This window comes from Rhinolophus sinicus, linkage group LG05 (genome assembly GCF_036562045.2).
Source record: "Rhinolophus sinicus isolate RSC01 linkage group LG05, ASM3656204v1, whole genome shotgun sequence".
In the NCBI taxonomy this organism is placed as follows: domain Eukaryota; kingdom Metazoa; phylum Chordata; class Mammalia; order Chiroptera; family Rhinolophidae; genus Rhinolophus; species Rhinolophus sinicus.
Genome location: NC_133755.1, coordinates 175,415,315 through 175,441,646, shown reverse-complemented (window position 1 = coordinate 175,441,646; position 26,332 = coordinate 175,415,315). Strand labels below are relative to the sequence as shown.

General features: G+C 40.0%; 1 protein-coding gene across 9 annotated transcripts in view; it reads right to left on the bottom strand.

Moving 5' to 3' along the window:
- The window catches only part of ARID1B (AT-rich interaction domain 1B), a 397,542-nt gene that overhangs the window by 70,297 nt on the left and 300,913 nt on the right, over positions 1-26,332 (bottom strand). For 8 of the 9 annotated variants that reach the window (XM_074333739.1, XM_074333741.1, XM_074333742.1 and 5 more), the window contains 2 exons: positions 19,865-19,954; positions 232-411 (listed from right to left, as the gene is read on the bottom strand). In XM_074333739.1, coding sequence (XP_074189840.1) covers positions 232-411; positions 19,865-19,954 — 270 coding nt within the window. The remainder of the gene's footprint in view (positions 1-231; positions 412-19,864; positions 19,955-26,332) is intronic. The other variant, XM_074333744.1, reaches the window with a different exon arrangement.

Sequence of the window (26,332 nt, the reverse complement as noted above, 5' to 3'; positions counted from 1 at the left end):
AGCACTTACCACAGTGTCTGATGCATGAATGCTTAATGAAGAGTTGCTATAATTATTTTTCCCATCGTTGTGGGCAACTAAAGGACTGTGGGTTTGCATTAACCTCACAAAGCTGTCAGGTAGCAAATAACGGGATATTTAAAGATGTTTATAATACTAACATCTTGAAGGACTAACATTAAAATTTCTACGACCTACTGCAATACATTTTGGAATTTTTTTTTTTTTTACCTTGTGGTCCATACTGGCTCATCTGTGGACCATAAGTCCCACTGGAGTTACTCTGCTGAAAGCTACTGATTCCAGGATGCATCTGGCCTCCAGGAGAAGGATGAGGCGACATGGATGGTCCTGTCTGTTGAGGTCCATATTGAGACATCTGAGGGTTTCTTTGTGTGCCTGCCATAAAACCTACGTGGGAAATAAATGGAAATATATAAATGCAGGTGACAAAAATGGACATGGAACTGTGTGGAAGGCGGGTGGGGAGAAGGTTGATGCTGTGAGATTCCCCTAAAGAAACAGCTAAAGACATCTCAAACCCAGTGTGGAGGACTTTGGAGAGCCCCTTAAGGCTCCCCAAGTCCTGCCTCTGAACTCTCATTAGAGAGTTCCCGGGAATCCAATGGATCAAGGCCTTGAACTAGGGAAAGGAGAAGAGGAAGAAAAAGTAAGTAACCTTATAGACGAGGTCCCTACAGAAATCAATAGTGAGAGCTAGGCCCTCCTTTACCGCAAAGCCTCCCTTCTTGCCAGGATGGACATGGGGTACACGCCCCCTCAGAGCGTGCTTGCTCACTTCCTGATCTCTGGGATGCATGTTTCTGGTCACTCAAATATCCTACCGCTCTCTCAAGCCCAGGCCCACACCCAGCTTCTCCTGCTCACAACTGTTTGTCTCCCCTCTGATCTCCCGGAACAATGACTGTTCACCTTGACTCCTGAACAGTGCTGCAGACCTATGAGTCCCTGATTCAGACCCTCCCTTACAGGTAGGCTGTAAACAACAGGAGGGTCTGATGTGTATTCTGTTGTTGTGCCCATGGTCTTGCCATCTGTACCAATGACACCACCACTCACCCAAACGCTCACGTCAGAAACGCTGCCACCACGATTCTCTCCTCCCTGCCTTATTTCCTACGTGTGTGATCATAACAGATCATCTTGCAGAGCATCCTGTTGCCTCTAATTCTGAAACGCATCTTGAGCTGCTCCTCTCCTCCACTTTCATGTCTACAAACGCCTCGCCCCGGCCACTGCCTTCTTTTCCCACACACCGCTGTGGTCTAACTCATCTCTCTCTGCCTCACCCTCCATTTTGTTCCTTTTGGTTCACATTTCACAAACTTGCCAGAATTACCTTTCAGGAATAAAAAAAAGAAATTAGAGCATATCTTTCCCTTGCACAAAACCCTTCCACGCTTCCCACTGATCCTGGGAATAAAATGCGAACACCTGACCACGGCGTCTGAGGTTGTCTGTGGGGAGGCGCTGCTTCCATCACTGTAACCTCGTTTGCTATGTTTTTCCCTCCTCACTACACTGGTAAGTCCACTGGCATTCTGACAGCTCCTAGAGGATGTCTTCTTTCCTTCAGCAAATCCTTGTCCTCTCTGCTCTCCTCCTCAGATGCTCCTCCACTTCCCAGTTCCTTCTCATCCTCCAGGTCAGGTCTGCCTCCCCTGACCGGCCACCGACTGCCAGGAGCCGGCAGTGGCCCTGCCCCTTGTCATTTCTTACTCATTTTTCTTCACAGCACTTTTCATAACATGTCATCTGATTTTACTTTTGGTTCACTTATCATCTATCTTCCCCACTAAAACACAAGCCTCACGATGGCAAGGGCTCCATCTGTTGCATCCTCAGTGCCCAGCAGACGGTGTGGCACAGGTAGGTATCGAAAACTACTCTGAGATATCAAAATAGAAGTATGTAAAAGGAGCTATGAAATACTCATTTAGACAAATCAAGACACGCATCTAAGAAAAAGCTAACTTCGTTAAACCAGCATACTAACAAAGGGCAGTTGGAAAACCAGCTCGGAGACCCCAGGAGTTTGGGTTGGTGAGAGGTCCCGTGTGTCAGGTGAAGGCCTCAGTGCACGGAGGGTGCCGAGAGGAGCCGGTTTCTGCCCACTCCAGAGGACAACCCGGAGCAGAAGCTTCCAGAGAGAGTCTACTGAGGCAGCGGGAGGGTAAAAAGACGCCTGGCTCCAAGGTCAGCTCAAATTTAGGGGTTACATGGGACAGGGCAATTACAAAGTGGTTTACATCTCAGTAAGAAAAAAAAAGATCTTTTAACATTGCTTCTGTCTAAAGAGATAGACATAAAAGTACGTAGAGCTGTTCCTTATTATCCTATTTCATTTATTCACAAAGATAAGCCTTAGGAAATTGGGCTCAATTGGCAGCTTCCAGATATAAATCAGCATAGAAAATGTTTGCTTTTTCAAATCTGAAAACAAACAGAAAGTCAGAGCACTAAAATTACTATAAATGAGTGCATCTTAAAATGCTACATGAAATATTTATCTAAGCTTCACTACACAATTCTCAAGAGCTCCATATAGAGTCCTGTTTAATAAAAAGCGTGGTTTCAATTCCATATAGATTATGTGGGTTTTTCTTTTTTTTTCGGAGAATGACTGCTTTCTTCTTCATTAGTTAAGGAAAATACAGGTCCTTTAATTAGCATGAAATTTCACTTCAACCATGAAAGGGCCCATGCCGAAGGATTTAGAACCTCTGATAACACAGTTTGTCCTTAAGTTACTGTTGCCTCTGGGACACTTACTATAGGCTTAAGGTTTGTTCAAACGAGTTCTAAGATTCTTACTTGGGCACGTTACTTCTGACTGTTCACTCAGTCCTTACAAACACACATGTCACGTTCCGCTTGAACCATCTCACTGATCACTGACATCATGCAGAAAGGCAAGTATGCGAAAAGACTCCAAAAGAGGTGGAATGTTAAAAGCTAATCCAAATGAAATGTGTCACAGCATCAAATTCCACATCTCAGGGACAAGGTTGTATGGGGTTTGGAATCTACCTCCGTCTATAGAAGTTAAAAATCGGAAAGCTGATTTTTCACCTCATGGCTTTGCAATGGCACCAGTTCCATGAGCTTCCTGAAATCTTGGTTTGTATTTTCAGTCAGGTGCACGCCTTCCCAGATAGCCCCCAAGACAATGAAAGGAGAAGGTGACATAATTCCCCTCTTTTCTGAGCTACAATCATCTAATTGGGAGCAAAAGGCCTAAATTATATTCTTGTTTGTGTTACCAGCTCAGAACCTGACAGGGAAAACAGACATGTAAATAAATACAGTGCAGTGTGTACTGATCAAATTAGCTGTGTGACCTCAGGCAAATCAAAATGTATCTGAGCCTCAGTTTCCACATCTTAAAATGAAAAAAAAAAAAGAAGCTGTAAGTAAGATCAACTGAGATAAGCACAAAAGTTCTGTAACCTGTAAAGTGCTGTATAAGAGATAATGATGACAATTTCCTGGTTTATAAGCCACCATGAATATCTTTTAACTTCTGAATACCTCACACATTCAGATGCAGTTTCCAGCTAGAATGAACAAGCTAGTTACTTCTACATTTGTCTTAAATTTAACTATGTAGAATCTTTGTTACCCCAGTGCTCACGTAACTGTGTATGAATCCCGAAAGGGTAGAACAGTATATCCCCATCTCCTACCACTGAATTCCCCTCACCAAAGGCAAATTGTGTTTCAGTGTATCCGTTCAGAGATATTTTATAATTTGTGTTTGATTCTGTATTTCTCTTTTCACAAGTAAAGTTGAACATTTCATTTAATTGCTGGAGTTGTTTTTATTTCCTTTTCTAGAAAGGATATCATTTGCTGATTGTTCTGTTGGTGACTCTATGTGTTAACTGTGAAGTATTTCGTCTTGCAGATACAGCTCCTATTACCAGACCGTCGAAAGGTCTCTGAAGCTCTTGTATCTGCAGTCCTGTCTTCCAGCCTGATTTACTGGCATAGGCCATACACTGTGTTGGCAGGAAAGTGCTGGGATCTGACTTGCACTTTTGAAAGCTAATTCTACTGTAATATGCAGCATGAAGAAAGGACTGGAGGAGACTAAGGCTAAGGTTAGAAGACCAGTTGACAGGTAGATAAATTGATGCATAGTATATAATCACAATTAAATGCCCACAGTAATCCCACTAAAAAAGCACTTGTTATGAATATAACCATATATTTAAAAGGTTATTGACTATCATAATCTAAACAAACTGATGTAAAGTTAAAAGATAGAAGTTAGTTTAACAAGAAGTATTTCTACTTTTTACCCTAAAGATAAAAACTCTGCATGTCTATTATTGTTTCCTCATCTGTAAAATGAGGAAAGCTGTGTCTACTTCATACGGTCGTTGTGGGGATTAAATGAGGTAAGACATGCAAGAAAGTATAGCAGTGCCTGGCACACAGTAAGTTTTCGATAATTATTAGCTATTACTCTTATTACATATTCAAAAAAGGGAAGCAAATGAGGCAGGATGGCAGAACAGCAAGGGCATGAGGTTCAGCTGTGGCCTTGGCCTTCCGTGTCTGCTGTGCAGAATGCAGCACCTAACTTAACCTTTCTGGCCTCGGTTTCCTCAGCTGTTCAATGGGGAGAAGGAAGACATGCAGTATTTGTACGGGAACTTGTAGCTCTAATTTTCTGTGATTCTGGCATAAACATTTTTTTCTAGAAAAATCAAATTCAGATCTGTAATTTCTATGTATATTTATTTGGAGGTATTCCTTGTGTTGTTTTAACCTTTATTTTGAATGAAATAAATTGAAAATGTTTCCTGAAATGTTTCCAAAATAAAATTTCAATTAAAAAATTTCTATATTTGATTGTATTTCGCTTCTTTAAGAAAATTATTATAAAGTGTCAGCTTGTAACATAGTTTGTGAACAGAAAAACTGACAGCTGAGTGAGTCAAGCTGCTTTTTAAAAAAGGTGTAACATTTTTCTAGTTACAAGCCATCTGAGTTTTGAAAACCAAACTTTCTAGTAAGGGAAATTCAGAAAATATAAAATGAATTTCCTACATATTATAGAAGTATGTTGAACTTCTAGATGTATTATGGAATTATATGCCCCAAGTAAGTATCTAACATGGAAAATTCAAATTTTGGGAAAAAGTACTGATTTAAATGATTATTATTTACATTATATAAAGGACTTACCAAAAAATCCGTATGAAAATATGATTTATATATTTTATCCATAACATAAATCCATAGAAGGTTTATATAAATGGATACACTATTTTTGAGTCCTTCATTACATGTGTATACAGTCACAAACATTTGTACCAACACATTCCAAATGAATCACATTTCTGATATGAAAAATCAGAGCTTCCCTTTAAGAAAAAAAGAGAGCAAAAGCTCATTCTCAGAGAAACTAGGAAACACACACACACACACACACACAGGCATCTGTGGGAATAACAGGCCATGTGGATCCACGGGTTCTCTTGTACGAAACAGTACATACACTTCCTGTCCTGGCTTACAAGATCGTTCTGACAGTCAGATACGGAAAACATATGCAAAAGTGCTTTTCTAAGCTGGAAAACACCATGGAAATGCTATACAAAGCCATTACTATTGCCTTTTTAGTGATGCCACGAGTCTTTCATTCACGGTGTGAGTTCTGATCTAAGCTATCACACTGGTAACTCAATCCACAATAATGTTACCCAGTCTTCTGCCAGCATGTCCCAGTTTTACTCTGGCTCTACTGGAACTGTGGTAAGAGAGCATGGAAAAAAGGGAAAAGATGTGATCACTATCCTGGAAGAACTAAAATGTATTTGAATAGAAACTAAAACCTATCAACAGGGAACAATGATAAACTAAAACTACAAAGCATTGGACCAGGCACCAGGCACAGCGCTGAGATGGAAACAATGAGCCAATCAATGTCTGCCCTCGTGGAGCTAATATCCAACAAGTAACTACAAGGAGTGTGTGATGAGGACAAGGAAACTAAAGTACAGGTGCTAGGAGGATATAAGAGGACCCAATTCAGCCTGCGGACAAGGAAGGTTTCCTTGAAAACGTCCTCCTTAAGCTGAGACCGCAACGATGTGTAGGGATGACCCAGACAACTCCTTTAACTAGACAGCTTCTGAGATCCGACTTAGACACAAGTACGTCTGACTAGCAAAGGAGACGTCACAACCTATACTCTTGGAAGCGAAAGCTCCTGCGTTCACCCAAATCCTGGCAGTCACTGGGGCACCCTTTTACTTGGTTAGCTCTTTTCAATGGTTAGTTTAACATTTTACCCCTTTCTCAAAGGCCTCTTCTAGCCCAGATGCTAAATGCCAACAAACAACAGGAAAATGCAGCATCACTTCTTACAACGTCCTGCATCTACAGCCATGCCCCATCCTTAAGGATTTTCCTCCTTTGAGAAGAGAAAAAAAAGAAAATCTTTTCCTTGTATCCAAGGCCAGCGCCTTCACTTTACGCTATGAATCCCCCGTCCTTTCTCATCTCTCAGGGATGTGTCAATAGTATTTGTTCAAGAACTACTCACTGACTCTCGATTGCTTAACAGAATGAAGTTCAAACTTACTACCCCAGCATAAAGTCTTTTCAAAATTTGGCCCCGCCTATTTCTTCAGCCTCATCATGGCGCACCCACGGCGCTCCCATCGCTCAGACACTCTTACCTCCTTGCAGGCACCAGGTCGCTTTAGACCTGCAAGTCTCCGTGCATTCATTCACTTAACAAAGATTTACTGACTACTTCTCACATTCCGGGCAATGTGCTAGTAGTCATTGATCTAATAACAGTTGACCTTTAATGAGCATATATTATGTGCCAATAGCTTTGTTCATTATTAGCTCATTTAAATTTCAAAACAACTATGAAGACATTGAGGCCCACAGAGGTTAATTTGCTGAGGCAACTTTCAAACATTTTGTTTACCACAATTCATAGTTAAGAACTATATTTTCTATGATGATTCAATGTGTATACGTGAGTATATGTTTATATATTCACATGTGGCATTCATACACGCACACTGCGTGTTTCACAAAACAATTGTGCAATGCACTTTGATATTTTATTTGTTTTGAATTAAAAAACCCACTAGTGGGAGGCACGGTCTGAAAACAGAATGTAAGACTGTCCTCTACTGAAAGTTCACTGCTCCTGTCTTTCCTGGCTCTGCCTCCTGTGACCCCCATGGCAGTCTCCAGCCTTCCGGAAAAGCAGACACCTTCATCTGCTTGGGAATCGCCATGTGTCAGCTGAGGTGCAGCAGGTAACACTGTCACTGCTCACTGGTGTCACGGTCTCTCCACACACCGCGCACAGAGGCTTTAAATATGCTCTCTCTGCACCTGTCTCCTTAGGACCAAGCCAAGTGTCTGGCACAGAATTGGAAACAAACACAGTTTTAATGAATAAGAAAACATCTTCATTCAGATCCCATTTACTTTTACTTTACGGAAACAGTTTAATAAATGTGATGGCCTGGTTCCTTATTTCATACTTTACTCGAGGAATAATTTCCGGGGAAAGGAAAGCAGCTATTTGAGGAAGGAACAACTGACAGCTGACAGCCCAACAGACCAGAAAATACAAGGCGTTGGTGGTATAGTGGTGAGCATAGCGGCCTTGCAACGGACCAGAAATACGGTTATTTCTATCACCCAAGTATCTGCCGCATGCATCTGCTCTGTCCATCTCCACTGGCACTGCAAATTCAAATTCTGGATTCACACTTATCGTCAGGTGACTTCAGCTAGTTAATAGTTAAGCCTAAGTTACCTTTTCTGAAAAATGTGGATGACAACTAAGCCTGCCTCATAAGATTAAATGAGAAAATGGCACGTGAAGCATACAGCTCAGCGCTGCACACAGAGGAGAGGCTCACTAAGTGATAACTGTTAGTATTCATATTATTTTTTCTTATAACCTAACATTTATTTCCTGTCTAAATGACTCCAAGTTTCCAAACTAGCCTGCCTTGCCAGGCTCCCCTATAAACCAGTTACCATGGTAAAGACAGAATGGGCTGCAACTGCCTGGACTGTGTGGTTAATTCCCCGAGGTGACGAAGCTGCAGCTGGGAGCCTCCTGGCAAATGGCACAGTGGCCCTGCCCAGGCGGCACGCAGCCCTGTGTCGCTGTGCTGGGCCTGCCTGCCCCACACCTCTGCCACCACAGCCACTGATAGCTGGTGGGGAGCTTGCCTCGCTCAGTTGACTATCCAGAAACCAGTGCCCTTTTCCAGATAGCTACTTCCAGAAATAACTGGCTGACCACGTTATTTGGCTCCGAAAAGCTAAGCTGGTCAGTTTCAGGCCACACACCCAGCGACTACAGTGCTGATTAGTTCTGAGTGGTGTGAGTCTCACTGTACATCCTTCCTGATCTGGCAGATTCCCTGGAGTTTGCCTATTAAGAAAGAGAGAGGAAGAGAGGGAGGCACAGAGGAAGAGAGGGAGGACGGGAGGGAGAAATCAGGATTCCTGTCAAGTGCATGAACAGACTCTGAATGTAAAAGCAAGCGTCTTGACTTTTGGTTACCACTGGATCACAAGCACCCACAACACCTAGCTTGATCAACATTTGTGCAATGGATGAATCAACCCATTAGGGTTCTTTGTAGGGTTTAAAGGGAGACCAGAGTCTGAAGTAAGATTATTCTCTCTCCAGCTATAAACGCTCAAGTTGCTGGCCCAGGAGAAAGGAGTCCTGCTCTTTGGCTGGGGCCTTGTCACGGAGCCCCGGAGCTCGTGTGGTAAGCCCGTCTTGGCCAGGCTTGTTTCGACCACCTAGTAAGAGGGTAATAACTTGCCTTAAAGTGTATTCCAAATTCACATAGTGTTAATTTAGATATTTAATTATAATTTGATACTTTTTTGAATGCTATTTTCTATGTATCCAATAGCTACAGGCAGGACTGGTGGGGTTGCCAGGACCTCACCTGGAGTCACTGAGTCTGCAGCTAAGGACTGTTTGCTTTAGGATCATTCGCCCATGGATATTTATATCAGTACCAATGGAAAATTCCTAGACAAACAATCTATTCTTACTACACAGCAGTATAAGTCATGTTAAGTCAAGTTAGGGAAAAGACTGCTTCAATCCCTGCTATAGAGACCTATGTTCAACACTAAGCCAATGGTTTTCTTTTCTCATTTTTTTAAAATCCTTTCTTTAAAAATGCAAAATTACTATCTTGGAAAACTGGTCTAAGAGAGAATTAGCATTTCTAAGATATTTATCTGTATTATTATTAAATAAGTGAGGTTTTAGGAACTTTCAAATATTTTCTTCAGCACTGTACTATTTGTAGTTTATTAAGTGGATATTTTTCCTGTTTAAAAAATGCTATATCACTGTCTTATTTATAAAAAAGAGAAAATTCTTATAGAAAAGAAAGATCCAGTGTTACTGTCTAAACCTCAGCAGATAAAAAAAAAAAACATTAAAAGCAGTTGACTTACGTAGTCATTATAAACAAATCACATTTTCTATATAGGAGATGAAATGAATACAGAATATTTTTATGCAGGCGGAGTGAAGAAAAATTGTTTACTGGACAAGACAGAGACAGAGTTTACCTTTATATTTAATTGAAAAGCAAACTTAGGCCTTAAGGGCAATTTGGGGATGATATACAGGAAAACAGAAAGGAAAGCTCCATGGATCCAAATGGGCGATGACAGGTTGTCACAGGTCCAAAACAGTCACTGATGGATTTAAGAACCAGCCAATGAAAACACATCCCTGAGTTGAAAGGTAGTAGAAAACTGATTTAGAAATCAAATAAAGAAGGAAACAAAAACAAGAAATTTCAGAAAATTAAAGTGGAAGGCATTTTAACATGGATCTTAGTCTCCAACTGTATATTGTTTCCCTCTTCACATGAGGCAACCAATTCTGCAACAGAAGCATTAGAAACTTTAACTCCTGTTGAAAAAATAGAGTTAAGCACGAAGCCCAAACCATAGCTCACCTACCCATGAAAGAGAAAACAGCAAAGAAAGAGCTCGAGTGCCCAGGCTAATGCAGGACAGCAAGAGAGCAGAGAAGCAATTACAGAAAAATGTGATTTCTCCATCAGAGGTGCGTCTGCAGCTGGCAGAGCTCCAGCATCGTCAGGACATCAACAAAACACCCAAGCTTCCAGCAGCCACCAAAAAAGCAAAGCACGTGTTTCCTTTGGCACACGGACAATTTATTTCCATGTTGGCATCTGTTAAAAATTCACGGAATAACTGCCTTGTTTCTTCAAGCCGGTTCAGTAAAAGCTGTTCCCCCACGTGTGAAATAATGGTCATGCACAGCACCACCTTAGCTGAGAGTCTCCGGCTGCGGACAGGCAGAGTGATTTCTCATCACAAATAGGTGTCAGGGTCCCATTTGGAGAGAAAAATTGATTTTAAAGAATATTCTGGTTACATTTTAATATCTCCAGTGTTTATTTGCCTGCCTGCTTCTCTTCATGATGTGAACTGCTCTGAGGAAGCAGAAACTAATGACCCGTGCGAGGCTGTAACCCAGGCCCCCCAGAGCTCTCACAGCTGTGCTATCAGGTCAGCTGGCAGAACAGCTCCGTCTCCCTTCCCTGCCACCATGGCTCCCGACATTTGGAGGCACAGACGATGCATCTAAGTTGTCCCCATCCACCCCCACAAAACCCTCTCAGCTACTGCCATCATCTATCATTGGGAAAATGAGAGTCAGGGGAGGGATCAGACTGATTACCCAGATGGTATGTGGGGGCAAAATATCTGGCCTTTCCTTGCACAAATCTTGTGAGTTTTAGCTGCAAAAGCCCGCATCAGTGCTGAGGGCAAAGACAGCCGCATGCCTGTCACCATGTGCTGGGAGAAGCAAGGAAACGCCTTTCTCAGACTTTCAACCCAGGCCGCCCGAGTCACTGGTGCCTGATGCTTATGATTAGTACTTGCCCAGTGCTTTGCAATTTGTAACTTCCGGACACATCTGATTCATGGGACAAATTCATGGGACGCTCTGATCCTCACTTTACATACGAGGAAGCAGAGATTTAATTAATTTAATTGTCCAAGGTCACAAAACTAGTTAGTGGTAAACCTAGATATTTTGGTTCCAAATTTCTTGAAGATTAAAAGGAGGAAAAGCCTGTACTATATGAGACAAGGGAATTTTGAGACCAAACAAGGCCACACGGACCTCGTCCTCACAGAGCTCTCGTTGGGGAAGGGGCTCAACTGTTCATCCCAGCAGTGGGTCCCGAGTACTACGAGATGGGGTGTGCGGGGTGCCCGGCCCATGGGGCCACACCGAGATCATTCATTCATTTATTCACTCAGCAAATACAGACTCAATAGGTGCCAGGCCATTGAGGAAATGAAGGATTAGTAAAGACAGGCAAGGGTCCCCCATGCTGCGGTAGAGATGTGGGTGGCAAAAGGGTTGGAAGAGGTTCAGTGTGACGGCAGACTATGTGAGACAGTGGTGTAGTGACAAGGGAGACCGGAAAGGGAGGCTGGGGTGAGATACGGAAAGGCCTCAGAACCAAGCAAATTAGGACAGCCTTTCTCCAAAGGCAAAGGGAGCTGTTGGAGGCTTTATGAAGGGCATGACATGGTCTTATCAGTCTTCTGGAAAGACCATCTGGATGCAGCATGGAAAACAGACTGTACGAGAACAAAGCTGAGGCAGGAAGAATAGCTGGGAGGTTGCTGAAGGTACGTAGGTGGCCTGGGCTAGGGTAGTGACAGTGGGTACCAAGACAGGGGACGTGTGGAAAACATCACATCAGAATGTGATGACTACTGGGGGCCAGATGGGGGAGAAGAATGCATCAAGCATGTCTCCAGCTTTCCGAATCAGGAAACGGGCAGACAGTGGTCTTTCCCTGAGATACAGATCCATAAGGCACAGGAGAAAACACGCAGGGGAGATCACTCAATGTACAACGTTGAATTTACCTAAGATCCAGACGTTCTCAAATACTTTCACTGAAGAATAATGAGCCAATTACAAATGAGTGTTAACTATTAAAAATACAGTTAAGTTGGCAATTCAAAAAAAAAAAAATACTGCATATAACAAAGCTAACAAAACTATGCTTCTTTTAAAATATTCTAAAATTTAGACCAATGATTCCTCAATGAATATAAATCGACTTTTATTGTATGTGATATTTGTTTTCCCAGCTTTTTGGTGACTAGATGTCTGGATAGTAGAGTTAATAGGAATTTAATGATAACTCTAATACAAGTCTTATACTGTTATTTCCTTCATTACTGACTAGCTTTGGCGTGGTCCACCACCCAGCCCAGAGTTCTGAGGCTGAAGAAATTAGAAACGGCTTCCCAGATATTCTCTCTTGTATATAACCTCCCATTTGAGTTCATTTTCATCTGTCACGGATTATAAAAAAAAGGGATCCTCAATTAAGAGCAGAGGCTAAATTAATTGCATCTGGGGGTGGGGGCAGACTCATTAATGCCTCAGCACATTGATCTACTATACATACACAGCAATACATGAGGAAAGTGATGCGTTTTCTCTTTTGACAATACCCTTATGCTGCAAAGCAGCATCATTTTATATTTAGTATGCTTACAATATAAATAAAAACACCTTTGTATAAAAGGTAGACTAGGAGAACATTTTTTGACAACCAGTATACCCAATGAAATATTTCACCACCTGCAGATTTACTATCCTACTTAAAACTGAGAGAGCCCAATAGAAAGAGAAACGAAGTAATTTCTGCAGTTTGTGAAAACAGAAAAAAAGCTTACATCCTAATTCTAACTCCTTAACAATTATCTTGGTGGCCTCCTTCATTTTTGTACCACCAAGTTAATCTGTTCTTGACCATTAAGGAGTTAGATCAATTCAGATAGTCAAAATAATTTTTAAAATATCAAAACCAATTTTTCCTGTAAATATCACTATGAAACTGCTAGGAGCATTAAGACGTTTTCACAAATTTTACTTATTTTCATCTAAATATCCCTGGTCATAAAGAGCATGGTTGCGTGGGGCCTGGGGGTAGGCGGAGGTGGCCCCTGGACAATTCATTTAGGGCCAGGCTCCAGGTGTGAGGACTCCAGCTCAGACTGGCACAGTATCTGTCTGCTTGTAGACACACATCTGGGAGGCATGGAGGGCAGAAGGGGTACCGTCAATCTGGTACCAAATGCCAACAGAGTTTTAATAGAGAGAAAACACATTCGCACAGCAAATGACCTACATGGTAAAACCAAAAGAAGACTTAATACGGTAAGCCTTCCTAATGTAAGAATAAGAAGTACCGTGTTTCTCTGAAAATAAGACCTAGCCGGACCATCAGCTCTAATGTGTCTTTTGGAGCAAAATTAATGTAAGACCTGGTATTATTTTATACTATATTGTATTAATTATATATTGTTATTGTATTATACTGGGTCTTATGTAAGACCGGTCTTACATTATATTAAAACAAGACCGGGTCTTATATTAATTTTTGCTCCAAAAGACGCATGAGAGCTGATGGTCCGGCTAGGTCTTATTTTCGGGGAAACATGGTATTTTCCTCTTTGGCTGTTCTGTGCTCTAAAACGATTTGAAACTTCTGAATGGGTGTAAAGCTGAATTATTTTGCATCGTCTAGCTTCATCTTTGTTGCGCGTCTATTGTACACGAGGCTGTTGGACACACAGGGACGCAGAGCACAAACGAGATTCGCTCCAGCCCCCACGAGCTCAGTCTAATGTGTAGTGAGACTCTGCACTGATTTTAAGAGGTCACTTTGCCCTTGGCATTAACAACTAAGAGAAAGATTTACCCTAAGCAAACAGAATGCCTAGAAATTTGACAAGGAGGTCTATTCAGACTTTGAAAAGAGGCTAAAAATACAACATTAAAGAGTGGGAATAAAATTACACCAAGGCAGTTAACATTTGGGATTAATAGAAGCAAAAATACGAGAACAATGAAGACATATTCTAGTAGATCGACCCACATTAACACATGGAAGTTTGAAATCTCGTACTTTTGAAGCACAGAAATTCTGATTTACCTTTTGTGTAGTGTGTGCACACGCACACACACACACACACACACACACACACACATCTAAATACCTGACCCCACCCCATCTGCTACACACTTTTTCTGGATAATGTCACTATTTATATTTATAAAAACGGAGCTACTGATAAATATCACTGTGAAGCTCACATTCCAAACCTGAGAGCGCTGCCATTCTTCTGATACACAGCTGTCAAGCGCTAAGTTTGGTTTAAATACTTTAGGGGTATAAAACTGCAAAAGTTTGTAATTTTTCTCTGTGTTCTGCATCTACCGAGTAAATACATGACGCGTCTGGCTTGTCTGATTTTGGTCCCACAGTAAAAGCCGATTCGCAATCAGGTACAGTAAGCCTGTATGCTTCCACTACCACTTTGTTTAAACAGGAGAGAGAGAGAAAAGAAGGCTGTTAGGTAGGTGGACAAGAATGAAGGTTGGGGTGGGGTGCTCTTCAATAATTCCGGCACATTTCACCCAGGGTACCCTCTGTACAGACCTGACGGTCACAGAATGGTGCCACGGAAGCGCCTCCAGCTACAGAAGGCATTCCTGGCACACCACGCTCCTGCAGCAGCGTCAGTTCTGTTTGCAATCCGTGTCCAAAAGGGAAAGTTCTTAGTGGCTCTGCCTTCGTGTATCTCAAGGACTAATTAAATCCTCATTACTACCTTCTAATTATTCAAATACTATGGGATTACACTAAGGAAGTCCCTGCTGGCGCGCCAGATGAAAAGGGTTAAATAACCTATGTTGATTTTGAGAATCCAGATCTAGTTCAGACCTTCAGAAAACCACCGGCATTAACATGAATATTTAACTAGACACCACTGTGAAAATTAAAAGGGAATTCAATTAAAAGGTTTTCAAAAAATTAATTCTGACCTCTCTACATCTGCCCAAATAAATAAGCCCTCTTGAAACGTTTTCACCTAATTGTTAATCCAATAAACTAGAAGGGCATTTGTGAGGTTCATTAAGCTTAACATTTTACAGGGGTTAAAAATGGGATCATTTTGATGTTAATAATAATTATACAAATTTATCCACTCAGATGATTATTCCATATTCGCTCCAAGCCCTCTTGGAACAAAATCAACAACAACACATTCATAAGCCGTTTCCTATTGCTCTTTGCAAATTTTAAGATACATGTACCATGTTTCCCCAAAAATAAGACGTAGCCGGACTGTCAGCTCCTGATGGGTCTTTTGGAGCAAAAATTAACATAAGACCTGGTCTTACTTTACTATACGACCAGGTCTTATAATATAATACAATATAATACAATATAATACAATATAATATAATATAATATAATATAATATAATATAATATAATAATATAATACAATATAATACTGGGTCTTAAATTAATTTTTGCTCCAAAAGACACATTAGAGCTAATGGTCCGGCTAGGTCTTATTTTCGGGGAAACACAGTATATTAAAGATTAAGAAATAAGGATGGGGTGGCCAGTTAGCTCAGTTGGTTAGAGTGCAGTGCTCATAACACCAACGTCACAGGTTCGATTCCCGTATGGGCCAGTGAGCTGCACCATCCACAACTGGATGAAACAACAGCTTGACTTGGAGCTGACAGGTCCTGGAAAAACACACTGTTCTCCAATATTTCTCAATAAAAATTTCAAAAAAAAGAAAAAAGAAAGAAAGAAACAAGAGGATAAAACTAATCTAAACTTGTTAGCTACAATTTTCTTGTAAAATTTACTTCAGTATTTTAGGATTTTCTGAACGAACACTTCCAATGCTTAGGTAGCACAATTTATACTACTTGATTTTTTTTTTTTTTTTTTTTTTGGTGAGGTGCTTTAATAGCAATTCTGTATGTCTTTATATGAGGTCTACAGAGAAGGTTTAGTTTAAAATAAAAACCAATGGCAAATGTGTTACAGAATACTAAGCTGAAGTTTTGTCCTTTTTTCTTTTAAAGGTATAAAGAATGAAGAAGTTAAGCCCAAAGAATTTGAACTAATTGTCTTTTTAAGTTAGTAAGAAGTACCAGCATTCATATAAAATGCAAACAGGAGAGTATTAAATCAAGAGTACTCAATCCTCCATATGGGAAAGTAGATGAAAAAATAGAGGAGCCAATACTACGTAAGAATAAAGAGGTCAGTAAATATCTAAAGTGTGTCCTTTCTTTTTGCAACCAAGACGGCTGTTACTTACTTGCACATATACGTTTATAGATGGAAAATATAAAACGACAGAAACTCAGTTATTTCTGACTATATATAATGTGCGGAAATAGATTTGTGACTGATTCCTTTGACAAACTCAATCTAGAACCTCCAGAGAAGGAGGATGTTAAACTGCAGATGGGGATGGGGGTGGGGAAACTGCAGGGCCACGAGCCATCTGGGCCATGCACTGACTCTGTACTCAACCTTGGGAAGAGGAGGTGCCTTTGCAGTTGCCAGTGTGATTCAGATGCTAGGACAGACTCAGGTCTGCAGAATTCTCCTAAACAGAGTGCACAATTTTTCAATAAATGAATTCTTCCTGATTGAGGATACAAGGACCAAGCAGGAAGGAACGATGGCAGAACCAAGTTCAGCTTCTTGGGCCTGGAGGGACCTAGGCTCTAGGTTTGTATGTCAGACCCCCCATGAGGACTCTGGGGAGTACCCAGAAAACTGCATCTCCAAACAGGAGTAGGCTGCATCTCTTGCTTTGTGTAGTTAGTTGTCTCTGGGCAAGTGTGTTTCTAGATTCTTTGACATTAAAGAAAATCTATCTCCTGTGGATACGTTAAAGAAAATGCGTGTATTTGTGGAATCTTTCTTAATCTTATTATTAAAAGAAAATAAATGTAAAAGGAACTAACTATTCAATTTGGTGATTCTAGCATTGAGTAGTACAGAAGCTATGTTCTTGTCTTTAATGGTTCATGGTTTCTGACAAAGAGTGTATATTTTTTAATAAGATGCTAACTCACCAATATATTTTTTTCTCTCTGCTTCTTTCATCACTTCCCTAAATAAGGGGGGAGATAAATCAATTGCAAAGGTATAAATGAAGTTAAATTAATTTCAAAACATGGGAGTCAACACTGGAGAATTTTCTAGCAAGTATTTTCTTAGATCTACTTTGCACTGTAGGCATTGTTGGTACACATCCAATGATGGTAAAAACAAACAAGAAAACCGTTTTTATTATTGTACCAAAGCATTGGAATGACTGTGTCATTTGCCATTAAAACATCTGATCAAATGTCATTAGGACCTAACATTCCTTCCTAGATTTTAACAAATAACAAAGCCATTTAAAAAAATTCTTGCTACCCAACTTTTAAGGAAAGTTGGCAAAGCATCATCTAAAACTCTTTCTGAAATATGAAGTTTTCCTTTTCGGGGGGTTGCCCAACCAACAAAAGGCACACAAAGGATGCATATAATGTCTCTAGCACAGTCTTCCAGAGAAAGTTTGGAAACATGTTAATAAATTCAGGTTTAGCAAATTATAAAATTTATATTTGCTATTTGAAGGGCCTGGTCATTATAACTACACAGATTGTTATGTATCCATTATGTGACCAAAACCACACTACATATAATAAAGATAATCAGAGGGAAAAAAGAACTCATCACCATCGTGGTCTCCACATAGCGACATCATAGGACTACCCTAGGTTTAGCCATGCAAATATCCATCTTCACTTAAGTTAAAAGTTTAATTTAACTATGATTCCTCATGCTTGACATTTGGTTTTCTACATTTTCAAATTTCTTAAACACGTTATCAATTGGAAGGGGATGGGGAAGATGTTGTTGGAAGATCTGGGAGGGGTTTCTCTTGTTAGTTCTTAGTGATAAAGGTTAGACTTGCAGTACTTTCAAATAAGGCACGTCTTATCCTTTAGTGCTTGCAAAAGAAGCAGAATTCTCCCAGTGGGATGAGGTTACAGGGTCATGGTGCGGTTTAAATGAAATAACACACATCTTCAGCTTAGCTCTGGGTCTGGCCTGAGCAGGCTTTCAGTGCAGGATAATTTCTTTAGTCCTTTTTTTCTCTACTCCCCTGACTCAGCAACACATGTAGGTGAAACCCATGGCCAGGAAAGGGAGCTTGGGGAGAATACCCCTTGCATGGCCTAGTGAGCTCTCCACGGACTTCTGTAATGTCTTCCAGACGACCAGCACCGCATGAGGAATTAACACAAAACAAGCAATCTATAATAAAGAGGATGTGAGGTACAAGACTGATTTATAGGAGGTCACAGTGAAAAGTTTAGAGAAACAAATGCACACATCGCACAATTAGTATCGTTAGAAAGCAGTGGTTCTCAAAGTATGGCCCTCAGATCAGCAGCAGCAGCAGTACCTGCGAACTCGTCAGAAATGTAGATTTTCAGTGTCCCACCTCAGACCCACCGGCTCAGAAGTCTGGGGTGTGCCCTCGCAATCTCTCTGAACACGCTCTCCCAGCCATTCTTGCGCACCCTAAACTTTGAAAACCATCAGCCATTCCATTATTAAAACATACTGTGGTATCTTGGTATGGGAATGAAAGTATTAACTATACATTAAATTATAATAAAAAAGTTAAACATGTAAAAGTGTTAGGAAATGAAAATTTCATTTTATTTCTTGTAAACATTTCATTTCAACACAAATGATGTGTAGAGCAGGTTAATCGATCTTTTCACTCGCATTACTTTCTAAATACTGTGGTTCTGAGTTTTTAACACGCAAAATAACTAAAACCTTCTACTTCCAATAGAAGCAAGTAATCATCTGTATAAATCATACAGAAATAATTATAAACATTAGGAGTCAGGAACCTTTAGTACCAGCTACCAAGCTACCGACTTCTGTCTTCTGGGCGAGTGTGAGAGAAGGGGGGGAGTGAAGAAAGTGGCATGTTTCGTGGCTGGGATGGGCATTCCCTGACTCTCAGGCACTGAGGAGAGACTTGGCACAGCATTAGATGGTGCACTAGGCTTGTAAACTCTGGTCAACACTAACCTGGATTAAAATTGCTACACCACCACCAACAAACGTACCTTGACTACCAAAAGGGAGGAAGAAGACAGAGGTAAACAAACGAAGGCTGAAGGCAATAATATTTGGAGGTCAACATGCAGAGCGGAGCTGAAGGTCAAAGGGTTTGCAGATGTGGGCCAACCGGAATGTTCAAGGGCTTCAGGAAAAGCCCAAGTTCTTTTTTTCTGGCTCTGGCACTAAATCGCCTCTGAGAATGAAGAAGTCCTAAGAAGAACCTCTACAGTCCTTAGTTTCTTTATTATAAATGGAGGTGACTGGACTCTATGATCTTTCAAGTCCGCTCCAGTTCTAAAATCCTACAATGTTATAACACAAGGTCTGACTATGTGTTTAAATTTTTAATATTAAATATCATGGAAATAATTGATCAAAACAGCTAAACATACACACACACACTTTAACAGTTTACTTCACTAGAACCAATATCCAAATTGAATCATTAAGAATCATTTTTTACACAGCTAGATCAAATATCAGACTACAGTCATGTATGAATTATGCTTCATGGTTCTATGTGGACATATATATTCTTTGAGTCTTGAATTGTGCTTTGATAAAACTTCACCCAATCTGTAAGAATGCATCCTTCTTTTCCATATTTGTTGTTACATGTAGGTTCTTGTTTATTTCACTCATCTCATGAGGAAACATAATATCCTTTAAAAAATTACCTATAAGGATATGCACAGGTAAGCAAATTCATATAAGCCTCATAGACTCAATACACAAAGGTATGTAAGATACAGGTTGCAGACTTACCTCTTTCCTGTGGCATTGGTGACTGGCTCAAGGCAGGATGGGAACTAGATTCCGATTGGCTCCCGGGTGGCTGAGGAGGCATCTGACTGCCTGTAAAACACAGGAGGGAAACCTTTTGCATTAATATTGCAGTTGTGCAAAATGAAGACGTAGTTACATGTATTTCATCTTTATTGTCACAAATATGGCCCCTACACAGAAAAAGACATAGCTCAAAAAGCATGATATTTCACCCTTTCTGTGTGTGTGTGTGTGTGTCTGTGTGTGTTTAAAACGAAGATGAAACACGCATAAACATATTTAGCAAACGACCTCCAAAAAAGTTCAATTTCTTACTGGATGAGCTCCCAAACTCACAGATAAATCAATTAGTAGCTGAAATCCCCTGACGCACACTTCTTTAATGCATTAACAAAATCCAAGACGGATGAACTGAACTCATCCTCCTGAGTTTGAACTAGTCTCGAAGTGGGCAGGCATGCATAGTGACCCACAATTTTTCATTGTTAATATTTGTTCAACGTAGTAATAGCAACTGATGTGTAAAAAAAAATTATAATTAATCAGATTCAACATAAACTTATGAGAAGACATCTATTAAAAACATAAAACATAGGACTATAAAATGTAGTGTATGTTAGCACTAAAGAAATATTATTCCGCATCTCTTTTGATCTTTACTGCTAATAAAGCAATAGCACAGATTTAGCAACTATTTGATTTCCATTTATTTAATGTGTGCTCAATTTGTTCTTTCAAACTATAATGTACGCTCCTTGAAAGAGGAATCGTGTCTTTTACTCCTTTAATCCTTCTAGTAGCACAACAAATGTTTAATAAATCTTGGTTATTTAATGGTCCTTAACCTAATATGAATTAAAGGAAAAGATACTTATTATTTTACTAATTAAAGACAGACAATGAGTCATGTGAAGGAAGGAGACAGGATTTTGAAATTTAAGAATTATCATTTTCTGGCTCAGACGTTCAGACGCATTTCTAAGACTAAAAATAAAGAATAAAAAAAGGCAGTTGAACTTAGCACAGTCCTAAGGCACACGCTCTCATGGCATGGGGACTGGCTATTTTATCTTCTAACTTCTCCCTTTGCTTAAAATGAGTTAGCAAGACAGAAATATACATACATACACACATACATACATACACACACACATACATACACACATACATACACACACACACACATACATACATACATCTCCCTGTGTAGCCCTCTGGTGTAGAGTCCGTGATCATGTCAGAACAAGCTAATAACTGCTTTGACACCACAGGACCTACTCCTCCACAGTTTTGTACATTACATTTGAGTAGAGAAGGAAATTAATGTGCTGAAGATTAGCACCAATTCACCCTGGTGAAGGTCATGATGCAGAGCCCGGTGTTACACACCGCACAGCAACCCTTTCGCAGTTCTGCATCTGTGAGGCCAGGCAGCCCCTGCACAGCCCAGCAGGAGCTCGGTCCCCAGAGTCTCTGAGGACTGTCACTCATGCTAATTCTAATAACGGTGACAGCCAGCGAGGCAGGGAGATGATTTCCCATTTAGATAACAGCTAGAAATAGTTGTTAAAATGTAACTATAAAAATTCTCAAATTGTTTTTGAGAGTTTAGGCTTCTCACATTGAGAAAAGAATGGAAAACATGTGTTTCTGAGTGCTCCGTGGTTCAACGGCCACTCTTTCTCAGTGAAAGTGAAAACCAAGACCTGAATTGATAGACACTAAAACACGCTGCACTGGGAAACCACTAGGAGTCATTCCCCAGATTCCAGCCGCGGCTAGGGGATGAAGGGACCAGACAAACAGCACAGGATTGGGTTAACCAGCCTTTTACTCCTCGGTATTTGTAGTAAATGAGCATTACCAGCAACTCATTCAACGTAAAGTAAAAAACACTTAACATGCGGGATGAAAACAATCTGAAGGGCAAACACTGGTCCTCGACTTGGCAACAGATACACAAAAGTGGCTGTGTGTCCTCAGGGTCCTGTGCTCCCTATGGAACACCCCAAGGCCCCAGTCTACAGTCCATGTAGAAATTTAAAGCACTCTGCAGCCAAATCCTGACTTTTGAAAATGTCCCTGGGGCATCAACTGCACTAAGACAGGAAGTGCTTACATGATAATGATTGTTTCTGCATGACAGGCTGGACTCAGAGGCTCATGACAGTAAAAACAAACAGTAATTCTCCTTACACAGGACACCACCACTTACACTATGTACGCCCTAGGCACTGCTCTTACATGCAACATTTCCACTAAAACACAAAGGCTCTGAGAAACCCATCTCGTGAATGCAGAAAATACTGCCACATCCAAGCAGCACTACTAGTTGTTTGGTGCAATTCTAACAGATATCTCGCTAAAGAAATGAGAAAATTCAGTTATTAAATCCATCCCTTAAAGAAACAATCAAGAACCTTTTCATGGTAAAGACAGATTTGCCCAAACTGTTCTCAATTCTCCATGTGCTTTACCGCCGTCTTTCCAGCGCCAGTTTCAGTTAAGATGTAACTTCATCCTCCATAAGTACAGTCATAGCAGGTGATGACTCAGAAACATTTTGATAAATACAGTACGGAAGACTCATTTGTGGCCAACGTCCATCTAAAGATGACCGTTCAGAGCCCTCTGAACCAACTGAATCAAGTAAAGACCTTCAAAACCATAGACTTTTATATGATTTATGTTTGTCAGAAGTAAAACGTTCTAAGCAAAGTTTGGTAATTATTTAAAACTATTGCCATGCATAGTGAACAAACCAACTTTATGAATAGGCTTTAATATTAAAACTGAGTTTTTAAACAAAGCCCATGTTTTCCCCTCAGCTATGTTTATAATGACATTAAGCACAATGGAAAAAAATTACAACTGGAAAAACCTATGTTGGGAGTGAGAATAAATTTTACCACTTTACACCTATGTATTTATTCTTCAATAACCACTTACTTTTTATTTTTGATGCTCAGCACAAATCTATACTATGATTTTTTACATATAAAAACAACTTATTTTTCATTTGTTTTAGACTTAAAAGTTGTAAAACCAGAACAAGGAGTCCCCTGAGATCCCTTAGCCCACCTCCCCTAGTGTTCACATCTTATATAACCACAATATAATTAGCATGAAGAACTTACCAGGGTATAATATTGTTAACTAAAGATCTTATTTTAATTACACCAAATTTTCCACTTAATGTCTGTTTTTCTGTTCTAGGATCTCACGTGGCTCTTAGTTGTCATCTCTCCTTAGTCTCCTCCAGTCATTAAAGATTCAGTCTTTCTTTCTTCCTATGACCTGGACACTTTTTGAAGAGTGTTCCTCAATTTGGTTCTGTCTGGTATGTTTTCATCATTGTAATGAGGTTATTCATTTTGGGAAGTGCACCACTAAATGTCACGTCCTTCTTGGTTCATTCTGTCTAGGGGGACGTTTCATTTCTGGTGGTTTACCTTCCTTACTTGGTAAAGTTGGTGTCTACCAAGTTCCTCCAATACAGTTACTATTTTGCTCCTTGTAGCTGATTAAGCCTCTTCGGGGAGGTATTTGAGACTGCAAATCCTGTCTCCTCAAACTCGCACCCACTAATCTTTGCATCCCTTAGAGAATCTTGTCTGCAACATTCATTACAGTGGTGTTTGCTAACGGTGAGTCTTTACTCTCTTCTTTCCTTCCACATTTATTGAGAGTCAATTGTGAGGAAGCACTCTCTCTTCTTCCCCATTTGTGTATGTATTTATTAGACTATTTCTGTCTATCTACATGGACTCACTCTAGCAGACACGTTATATGATGACCTCCCGTGAGTCAGTCTTGTGTAATCTCCACTGAGGGCAGAACCTGTGACTTGGTTTCTTATCAAAGAATGTAACAAAAATGATGGAATATCACTCCTACAATTATGTTATATGGCAATACTAAAGGGATTTTGCAGGTGTGATTTTGCAAATCCTCAATCACTGTCTCTGAAATAACCAAAAGGGAGACGATCTGGGTCGGCCTGAGTTTAAGAGGACTTGGGCCTTTGCAGAGCTGACAGATGCTCCTGATGGCCTCAAACAAGCCAGCTTCCTTGATGTGAACTGAGCCACACGGCAAGGACAGGCAGCCTCCGGCACCTGAGGGCATCACTCTACAACCACAGGAAGTGAATTCTTCCAGTGACCTAAATGAGACCGGATCAAATTCTTCCCTAGCCGAGTCTCCAGATGGGAACAGGGACCATCCAAGACTTTGCAGCCTTGTGAGACCCTGAGCAGAGGACCCAGCTGAGCTGTGCCTGGACTCCTGGCCATGGAACCTGTGAGATAATCAATGGGTGTTGTTTTAAGCTGCTGAATTTTTAGTAATTTCTTGTAAGAAAACGAATACACTCATAGATATTTATTTTATTCTATGGATTCAAATCTAACGTTGACATTGTTTTGTTGCTCAAATTATTTCAGTTTTGGCCATTAGAAGCTGCTCTAAATCCTTATATTTTTGGAACCACAGGTTGCTCCAGACTCACCTTCTGTTTTTTTTTCAGCCCCAGCCCTATAATCAACCACTTCTAGGAGCTATGGTTTTTCTGTCTACATGGTTTTCGTATTGGAGAATGGTTTAAGATCTGAGCACTAGATCTGCTCATTATTCCTGGGATGTCATTGCTCTTAGGCCCTCTCCATGAACAGAAAGGAAATATATGTATGCACATTAACCCACACACAAACACATCTGTATTTCCGTATTAGTGTATGTGTGTGTAACCATGAGCTTATGCAGCTACCCCTAATTCTAGTCCAAAACTAGAGGGTACATTTTGCCTTCTCTCTTTCCTTATTTATAACTTCTTTCTCCACAGGTAAGAAGCCCAATTCTCATTATTTAAATCAATTTTACTTATTTGTTCAATTTTATTATGTACACAAAGTAATTTTGGGACTACTAACCTATAACCTTGTGAAAAACACAGAGTGATTTCTTAGGGTTTGTATTCCGTTTTGAATTCCCTCCACATCCCGACTGGTTTTAATTGTTTTGATATTTTTAGGGCATGTGAAATGCTTCTATGGTTCTAAAGGTGAGAGTTCTACAAAAAGATCTCATCTCTGCTTCGGCTATTCCCAGTTCTCCTTTCCACCCCTTTCCCATCTGCCCTCTATAAACCAATTTCCTTAGATTTTGGCGTATCGTTCCTATATATTTTTTTGCATAAATGAGAAGATACCTGTTTATTCTCTTATATTATCTTGTTTCTTACATAAAGGGTAGCATATCCTAGATACATTTTGGGCTTTCCCCCCACACCTAACAGCATGTCCTAGAAAGTATTCCCTATCAGTTTATAACATTCTCATTTTTAAAATAGGTCTTAGCACTCCTTTGTGTGTGTGTGTTCCAGTTTGTTCACCCACTCTCCTACGGATAGGCATTTCAGTTGTTTCCAACTTTTGCCTGTGTATATTTGTATTGTTTGATGTCTATCTTTAGGGTCAATTCCTAAAGTGGGATTGTTGGGTCAAAAGTTATGCATTTCCAAATTTCCCTCCATGAAGCTCTGAAGCAATTTACAGTCTCACTGGCAATGTTTGACCTGTCTCATATGTGAGTAAAGGTATCTGATATTTTTGAGTTTGTATTCCTCTAATTCTGAGTTTGACTACTCTTTCACGTTTGAGGGCTGTTTTTATATCTCTTCTGGTGAACTGTTTGCTCATGTCTTTCCCCAATTTTTCAAATCTGGGTTTTCAGTCCTTTGTTCTGAAATTTTAAAGAATTCTTTATATATTAGGAATGCTAGCCTTTTGCCTGTGGCATAAATTGTGAATATTTTCTCCTAGTTTCTCACTTGTCTTTAGATTTTGTTTATACTATAAAATTTGTAATGGCATTTATAAAAAAAGTAGTCAAATTTATCAGTCTTTATTTTTTTGGCCTCTGTATTTTGAGTCCTAGTTAGAAAGCTCTTCTCTGCATCAAGGTTAAAGAGAAATTCACTCCAGTTTTCTTGAAGAATGTGCATGCCTTCATCTTAATCTACTGGGAATTTATTTTTGTGTGTGGTATGTGATATAGATCTAATTTGATCTTTTACGATGAAAACTTATAAGATCTACTCTTATAGCACGTTTTAATGTCTGGTAAGGCTAGCCACCCAAACCTCCACCCCACTTTTTTCAGTGTTTTCTGGCATGTTTGTTCTTTCTATATCAACTTTAGCAGCAAGTTGTCTAACTATATAAAACAGCTTATTGATATTTTCAGTCATTACACTGATAATTCTAAATTAACTGAAGGAGAACTGATGATTGTTGAGTTTTCCTTTTCAATAGGACATGCCTTTTATTTGCACAAATCTTTAGTTTCTTTTGGGTACATAGAAGTTTTGTACATTTTATGTTGTTTATTCCTAAGCATTTAATCTTTGCTATTACAAGTGAGATTTTCTCTACTAGTATGTCTTTT